The 9,809-nt window shown below is 29.1% G+C and overlaps 1 protein-coding gene across 1 annotated transcript; it reads left to right on the top strand.

Annotated features, from left to right (window-relative positions):
* Positions 1-292: 292 nt before the first annotated feature.
* On the top strand, positions 293-688 carry LOC129302617 (uncharacterized). Its single transcript, XM_054941531.1, has one exon. The coding sequence runs from the start codon at positions 293-295 to the stop codon at positions 686-688; it is 396 nt and encodes a 131-aa protein (XP_054797506.1).
* Positions 689-9,809: the final 9,121 nt, after the last annotated feature.

The raw sequence follows: 9,809 nt of genomic DNA, 5'->3' as shown, positions 1-9,809 counted from the left end.
TGAACTTGATGTTTGCTTTAATAATTTCACCAAATTTATTTGCTTTATTCGTGCCATACCCTCTTGTTTCTAAATAAATATTTATATCATGTAGATGGCTTTGATATCAAATACTATAAAAGCAGATGGAATGTTTTATTGTCCTACTCAATAACCCAACTTGATTCGACTAGTCAGATGGGAAGCGCCACTATTTGACACATTCAAGGTTAATGTGGATGGAAGTTTCCATATTAATTCAGGAAACGCAGGTATAGGAGGACTCATTAGAAACTCAGATGGTCAATTAATTATGGGTTTCTCAGAGCATGTTCAAGTTGAACATATTGTACATGCTGAACTTTTAGCTATTAAAAAAGGACTTGAACTTGCATGGGACTTAGAATGCCATAAAGTCATTTGTGAAACAGACTCGACAGAATCTCTCGGTTTAATAGAATGGGCAAATGTAGATATTCATATGTACAGAGAGGTTATCAAAGAAATTCGAGAAATATGCAAAAGAGAATGGGGAAGTCTACAATTTGTTCATGTTTTCAGAGAAGGGAATCAATGTGCCGACTTTCTTGCGAAGTTTGGATCTAAAAACCAATACAATTGCACATGGAATAACCCTTTACCAGTTGCACTTCAGACACAATTGGAGAATGATGCCATGGGAACCTTTTATTTTAGAAGCAAATTGTAATTTTTGATAGTTATGTCTATTAAGCTTGTACAAAATTCTTGTGGATATTTGTATTAAACAGTTTCATACATCGATATGATTATTCATGCATGGATGAGTTATCTTGAAAAAAATATGTATTCTAATTTGGCCAAGTTCTTATTCTTGATCTATCTTGTACTATAAAACTTTTTTTTTGGTTGAAATTATAAGTAATTATTTTTATGAATATTTAAGACATTATGTGGATGTCAATATCTTTCAGTTATTCTAATATCATTTGGTCATTCCAATATCTTTTAGTTATTAATATTTTATATATTTTATTTATTTCAGTCATTTATAATCTAAGCCTATAAATAAGATGTATCTCAACTGTATTCAACACATTGAAATAAAAATTATATCTTCTCTCATTCTTTGAATATACTCTCCTTACAATATTTCTCTTTGTACAGTTTTTTTCTCTTCTCTCCCCTAAATCTCTATTTTCAAAATATGTTATTAGCACAATTGTTCTACTTCTACCATCCTTAGGTGTGTACTTTGATTTTTGTTCTTGAGTTTACTTTCATTTATTCTATTAGTGCATTAGAGATTTATGGTCATGCCAATGAACATATCTAATATGGATGGAGGCATACTCTCTTAAAAATGAGTCAATCTCTACAATATATTAACTAGTTATTTATTTATTTATCAAATTTATTTATTCAGTTATTTTCTTTTTTAATTAAATTACGTATTTTTATTTATCAAATTTATTTATTCAGTTATTTTCTTTTTTAATTAAATTACGTATTATGTGTTACCTCTAGAAGTATGATACATAATTTAAAATTTAAAAAATGTGAATCTAAAAGTTATCTATAGAATTTAAAATAGGTCTTGAAGTTATCTATGCGATATAATGTAGATACTAAAAATATCTATATTCAATTATTTATCTATTGTTTTATTTATTTATCCTGCATTTAATTTCTTTTTTAATTCCTTATGTATATAATTCATTTGGTAATCTATGTATGTAATTTTAAGACAAGTGGATCTTGAAATCATTCACACATAACATAAAAGTGGATATTAAAGTTATCCATATAAAGTGCAAAATAAATCTCAAAGTTAACTATATAAAATATAAAGTGAATCATAAAAATATTTACAGAACCTAAAGTAAATTTAGAAGCTATCCATAACATAAGGTAGATCCTGAAGTATCTATATTTAAATATTTATTTATCCATTTTTATATTTATTTACATTTAAATCCCGTAACAGCTTCCCCTTTATTAATTTTTAATAATTTCTTTTATTATAATATTGTTATTTTCGTGTTTTCCAATCTTGCAACTGCTTCCCTTTGTTTTTTTTTTCCTTTGGCTATTTCTTTTATTATAATATTGCTACATTCACTTATTGTTATATATAATTACTGCTTCTTCTTTGTTTTAAATTTATTGTTAGCTTCCATGATTAATGTAACTTCTTATTGTTAGCCTTGATATTACATGAATTTAATTTTATATAGTACAAACAATGTCAAACTTGGCTAAACTCAATTTTTGTAGCCTTGGATATTATGGGAAGAAATTATTTATTTGGAGTTTTAGATGCTGAAATTCACCTAGATGCAAATGGTCTAGGAGATACCATTAAAACATCAAATAAAGCATTTAACCAGAAGGAAAAAATAATGATCTTCCTATGCCACCACCCCCATAAAGGATTGAAAGCTAAATATCTTATTGTAAAAGACTCACTTGTTCTTTGGAACAATCTGAAGGAAAGATATGATCATCAAAAAACAATTATCCTTCCACGAGTGTGATATGAATAGATGTGCATGTGCTTATAAGACTTTGAAATTGTAAGCGAGTATAACTTAGCTGTGTTTAGAATTAGTTCCAAACTCAAATTGTGTGAACAAGAAATCACTGATGAGGATATGTTAGCTAAAATATTCTCCACCTTTCATGCATCCAATGTCTTCTTGCACTAGCAATATTGTGAGAAAGGATTTAAAAACTATTCAAAGCTAATATCACATCTCTTGTTTGCTGAACAAAACAATGAGTTATTAATAAAAAACATGAATTACTTGCAACCGGCATTGCTCCATTCGTTAAAGTGATTGTAACAACACATTACCACTATATTCATGTGCAACCTTGTGGTTAGGATTTTAGTCATGGTTACGATCATGGTTTTGGTTGTGGATGTGGGCAAAGTTAAGGTAGGGACTTGCATCATAGAACTCTTACCTAAAGCAACTAATTGCAAAAATGCAACAACAAAAAAGGTGGAGTAAGTAATCAACTTTATAAAAACAAATGTTATCATTGTCTTAGAATTAGTCATTGGGCTTATACTTGTCGTACCCCAAGGCACCTTATTAACCTTTATGAAGAATCCCTAAAAAGGGAGAATAAAGTAGAGACAAATCTCGTATTTTATAATAATGATCTTGAATTTGAAAATATGGACATATCTAATTTGGACATAACTGATTTATTCTTTAACTCGAATGGAAACATTAGGTGCCTTATTGATGATAGAACATTCCATCCATAAATTATGTTGTTGTTATTAATTTTTTTTCATTTATGTTTCACATATTTCTTTTTATAATTTTATACATTTTTAGAATATTAAAGTTTATGATGGAATATTGATTTATATTTTTTAATTAGAATTTATGTTTTACGTATTTTAGCACATTGATCCTTATATTTATTTTTAATGTTTTGAAGAATGTCTAATTCAACAGTTGGCACCAGCACTAACTATGCGAATATATGCCTTGTGAATAGTGCTATGACACACACAATTCTCAATAATATAGGATATTTTTAAAATTTAATAAGGAAGGAAGCTTATATTGGTACTATATCTGGTAATATAAAATTAATTGAAAGCTTCAAAAGAACTAATATAATATTACAAAGAGAAATAAATTTTCACATTGACAATGTATTATATTCTTCTAAGTCTCATAGAAATTTATTAAGCTTTAAAGACATCCAAAAAAAATAGATATCACATTGAGACGATGAATAATAAGGATGTTGAATATCTCTATATCATGAGAAGCACCTTGAATAAAAAATATGTATTGGAAAGATTACCCACATTCTCTTCCGCATTGTACTACACATAAATTTGTACAATGAATCACAAGCTGTTGTAAACTAGAAGTTTACAAGTCACATGTTCTTTGTTAGGCATAACCGATTGGGCCATCCTGAATCAATTATAATGAGAACTATAATAAAAAACATATTCAAACATTACTTGAAGAGTTAGCAGATTCTTCAATCTAATAGTTTTCCTATGTTGCTTGCTCCCAAGGAAAATTGATCATCCAACCATCACCAGCCAAAATTAAAAGTGAATCAGTAAAGTTTTTAGAGCATATATAAGGTGATGTTTTTAAGCCAATTCACCAACCATGTGGATCATTTAGATATTTCATGATTTTGATCAATACATCAATTGGATGGTCACATGTTTGCTTACTATCATTTCGCAACCAAGCATATACAAGATTGGTTGCTCACTTAATCAAACTAAAAGGTCATTTCCCTGATTATTCAGATAAGAAAATATGCTTTGATAATGTTACTGAGTTTTAATATTTATTGTATATCTATTAGAATTGAAATTGAGCATCCTATAACATGTGTTCATACACAAGATGGACTTGCAGAATCATTTATTAAACTATTAAAATTGATTTCAAGGCCATTACTCATGCAATCAAAACTCCTAGTATCCACTTGGGGGCATGCGATTATGCATGCTACAACATTTATTTGCATCAGGCCAATAGGCTATCAAAATTCATCCCTTTTACAAATGATTTTGGGTTGAGTGCATAACATTTCTCACCTTAAAGTCTTTGATTGTGCAGTTTATGTATCAATTGCTCCACCGCAACACACAAAGATGGAACCTAAAAGAAGGTTAGGAATATATGTTGGATATGAATCTCTATCAATAATAAGATATCTTGAGCCATCAACAAGAGATTTATTTACAGCATATTTTGCTGATTGTCATTTTGATGAATCATTTTTTCTAACATTAAGAGATAAAAAAAGCAGTTGAAAAAGAAAATTAGTTGGAATGAATTGTGATTGTCTTCTTTAGATCCTCATACAAAAAGTGTGAACAAGAAGTTCAAAATATAATTCAATTGCAAAGTTTATCAAATCAATTGCCATACGCATTTACTGACCTAAAAAGAGTTACTAAATCACATAGTCTAATTGCCAATGCTCTGAACAAGATTGATGGCCCTGTTGAACAATCAATCGTTGTCAATCAGTGCTTGAAACATGGTAGATCCATTGATTCTGTAGATAAAAATCCTCCAAAAAGTAAAGGAGCTAAGAATCTAGATGGTCAAATTGAGGAAAATGAAATTCTAAAGAAATATTAGTGTCATGCCTAAAAAATAAAAGGTGACTAGCATGGGATATGAATCATATCGTACATCCCCTAAGCCTTAAATTAAGAATTTTTTCTATTTCTGAAACATAATTAGATTTACGTTACAACAAAAGTTTCTATATTTTTGTAAAAATTATAGCAGAACCTCTCCTATAAATAAAATCTTCCAAAATTCTATAATACAATATTTCAAGCAAAATATTTAAATCAATCTAGAGTTCAGCCCCCTTTCAACTAACAGTCAGAATATATAATAAAAATAAAAGCCCTAGCTATAACCTATGCGGAGCACCTAAAATTTAATTTACAAAATACAATTTTATAATTCAAATTTACATAAAAAGGTAGCTTAGTCTATAACTCCTCCACTTCAGTCAGTGATAAACTCCTCAATAATCAGCATGAAATTCATTGTCAACTAATAAATTTGAGACCAAAACATTTTTCAATGAATAGAATTCCCAAAAATAGATTTTAAAAAAGTAAAAATAATAGACTCAAACAATTATTTAAAATGATTGAAAAGGTGATAATTCAATATAACAAGCTTAATAAATCTATGGCTAAAGTATACTTTCAGTCCTATAACTTTATATAAAGTTTTAATTTAATCCTTTAATTTTCTAAAGTATTTTTTTAGTCTTTTAATCCTAACATCGGTAGTTTAAAATGACTATTTTTTGTATCAATCATTGTTATTTTACAATAATTAAACTTAATATGTCAATATTTAAAGATAATTTGTCCATATTTAAAAGTTCAATATAAAAATTTGTTAGGATAAAACTAACATTGTTAAATGACTAAAAAGACACTTTATAACATTATAGGGCTAAAATGAATCATCGTATAAAGTTAAAGGACTAAATGTATACTTTAGCCTAAATCTATAAATCTTAATCATAACCATAGATTGGGAGTGAACTGGAATTACATTATTTTACCATGCTTGAAGAAAACATATTATTCATATGTAAATCAAAGTAATACACTTACTAACTAAAAGTATTGAAATTTCAAATATTTAAGTTAATTAAAAATTTAAAATTTTAAAGACTTAATAGAACAAATAACAAATGTGGACATACAGTCCATGAGGATAAATAACTAAATGCGGCTTATGCCATGAAGACAAACAGGGACACATAGTCTAAGAGAGTAACTAACCAGATGTGGTCAAAACTATAAAATAAATGTAGACACACAGTCCACGAAGATAACTAATCAGACATGGTCAAAGCCATGAAATAGACGTGAACACACAATCCATGAAGATAATTAACTAGATGTAGTTGAAACCACAAAATAGATGCAGGTACAAAACCCACAAACAACAGACATGAGAACAAACTTATAAAAATCAAACTAGCTGGTCATTAACCAAGGCGCGCCAAAGGCTAACAAAACTATCATTACCAACAATGTTCTGCTTAAAAGTCCTCCAAAAATCACTTTTCAAACATGCGAGAAATATAGTCACTTTTAAAATATAATTTTCATTCTCAATACCAGACTCACCTGAATCACTTCAAACTTCAATTCAATGTTTATCAAGATGAAATAAAAAAAATGTCTATTCATGCATTTATTTGGTAATCAAAGTTTTCAAAGCTAGTCAAAGTAATTTCATCGATCTTAAAAATATAATTCACAAGAAAATACATGTCATATCTAAATTATTCCTTACCACAATTATATATATATATATATATATATTCATAGGATAAAATAATTTAATTAACAAATGCCCAATACTTATCATAATTAACAACAACAACAACAATTAAAAATGATCAACATAAAATGTAATATTTCTATGAAAGAGATTTTATTGGTATAAATGAACTACGACGCTATTACTTACTTGTTAGATTCTCAAATTCTGAAAATTTTCTTCCTTTGATGCCTATCAATGTCATTTTCTTCCATACACCCTACAAGGATATAAATATATAAAATTTTTAACAAATTTTCTATAAACTATAAAGACTTCTTTCCCCTCCTAACATAGTCCCAATCAACTATAATCATTTAATTCCAAGATTAAAATTCATGCTTTAGAATTGTCCAAGTATTATCACTTATATCACTAATTTCTTCTATATTGCTTCAGTCATGTCAATCTATTTACATGAGATATAATTCTCTCTTAAGCTTTGCATCAAACACCTTAGGTGCATTATTTTTAACTATTCAATTTAAGTTTTCTAATCTTCCATCTCTTATCCATCAATTTAATAATCATACAATTTCTAAGAAGCCAAATAGTTATATACATATTTCATAATCAGATTCCTTTACAACCTTTAAGTTAAATTCATGGATCAATAACACCCAAGCTATAGATGCTTCTTACAAGAATTAATGAAATTTTAGGAGGGATGCAAAACCAAAAAACCTTCTTCTAAAAAACATTTTGTCAAGTACTTTTTGTACATTAATTCTTAAATTTAAACCGAACTCCTCCTCCTTCTATTCCACCTCCCAAAATTTTACATTAAAGATAGTTGGATCATTCAGCCTCCCAATTATGTATTCCTTAATAGTGAAATCAATCTCAAACACTAAATCCCAAATCCTATTTTCATGTTTCATATGATTGAAGGAAAAGGTGAAAAAAAAAAAGAAATCCCAAAACTTATTTAACAAAACACATATACAGCAACTTCCCGAAACGATAGAAACTTTTACCTTAAAATCACCATCGATGGGAATGAGAAGAAGAGAAGAGGAAGTTCACAAAGTTGAATAGGGGAGGAGAGGATTGTGACACAGCTATGACGGAGAAGAAACAGACGAGACCGACAGTGACCTCTAACAGTAGCATGACAAAACTCCTCAGGCAACTTAGCTCCTCACCCAACCAACGGTGCCTACGCAACCAGGAGAGATAGAATAAAGATAGGGAGGACGATGGCAGAAAGCTTGAGCAACTGTTACACCGAAGAAGCAGAGGAGGAAGAACGATGACAAATGAATTTCTTACCACCCTTACTAGTGATGCTAATGATGGAAGAATGAGACAGAGGAAGATTGAAGATTGCTCTCTTTCTCAATGGATTCTAAAGCTCTCAAGAGACAAAAATAGTGAAGAGGGAAGAAGAGATTACACATTTTTAATCTCAGCCTCTCTTAAATAATTTTAATTTTTTTAACAGGAGGGAGTATAGTAGTTTTTCCCAAGCTGAAGTTAAAAGATAAAAACCTCACTCTTGGACTCTAGGGGATTCGAACTTAAATCTTACTAGTTAAATGTCCATCAAGCCAGCTTTTCAGCTTGCTAAATTTGCTCCAAAATTAATAAAAATACACTTAAAAACACAATATTAAATATTTTAAGTTTGCCTAACATTCCTGGGTTATTACAATTAGGCACAACTAAAGTCTCAATCCTAGATGAAATACATATACCCAAAATAGATGAATATGATGAGATATCAATAAATTATATTGTGGATGGAATTCGATGGAATAGAAATGAAGTCAACGTTGATAACAATTTTGCAGATAATATAGCATTTAATGTGATGAATGACAATAAGGATCGAGAACCAAAGTCTTTTAAGGAATGTAAACAAAGAAGTGATTGGCCAAAATGAAAAGATATAATGGGGGTAGAATTAAAATCTCTTAAAAGACAAAAATTTTTTGAACTTGTAGTCCGCACACTAAAAGATGTGAAACCCATTAGGTATAAATGGGTATAAAGCACAACTTGTTACTAAAGGGTTTTCGCAAAGGCTTGGAATTGATTTTGATCAAACATAATCACTTTTAGTATATGCAACTACCCTTCATTATTTGATTAGTCTAGTAGCACAAGAGAGATCAAATTTACATCTAATGGATGTTATTATAATCTATTTATATGACTCTCTTGATAATGATATTTATAATAAAATTCTAGAAGAATTCAAATTGCAAAAAGAAAACCATCAAGATTCTCGAGAACAATACTTGATTAGGTTAAATAAATCCCTTTATAGGTTGAAATAATCTAGGCATATGTAGTACAATCACCTTAATAGATATTTGATCAAGGAAGGATATAACAATGATACTATTTGTCCATGCATTTTCCAAAAAAGATCTAAAAATGAGTATATAATAATTGCAATTTATGTTGATGACATATATATTATTGGAACTCTTGTAAAGATTCCAAAAGCTATGAATTTCTTGAAGCAAGAATTTGGGGTGAAGGATTTGGAATGGATGAAATTCTGCCTTGGATTATAAATTGAACATTTGAATGGTGGTATTTTTGTGTACCAAGAAATATATATATAATGGGTCCTGAAGTGATTATATATGGACAGATCACATCCTTTAAGTACTTTAATGATTGTTAGATCTTTAGATAAGGACAAAGATCCTTTTAGGCTCAAGGAAAGGATGAAGAACTACTTGGTCCAAAAGTATCATATCTTATTGCCATTGGAGCACTAATGTATCTTGCTAGTCATACACGACCTGATATATCATTTGCTATTAATCTGTTAGCAAGATATAGTTTTTCACCAATACAAAGACACTGGAATGGAGCTAAACATATTCTACATTACCTTAAAAGATACTATGGATATGGATTCATTATATTCTAATATAATTAAACAAGATTTGGTAGGTTATATAGATACAGGATTCATGTCAGATCCTCATAATGGTCGATCTCAAATGGGCTACTTGT

The sequence above is a fragment of the Prosopis cineraria genome, unplaced genomic scaffold (assembly GCF_029017545.1).
Source record: "Prosopis cineraria cultivar Desert tree isolate PC_DT_omini unplaced genomic scaffold, ASM2901754v1 PC2, whole genome shotgun sequence".
NCBI lineage: Eukaryota > Viridiplantae > Streptophyta > Magnoliopsida > Fabales > Fabaceae > Prosopis > Prosopis cineraria.
Note: the sequence above shows the minus strand (reverse complement) of the source record. Positions and strands in the feature narration are given on the sequence as shown.

Coding starts and splice junctions, on each gene's coding strand:
- LOC129302617 (XM_054941531.1), top strand. CDS start 293: ATGGGTTTCTCAGAGCATGTTCAAGTTGAACATATTGTACATGCTGAA.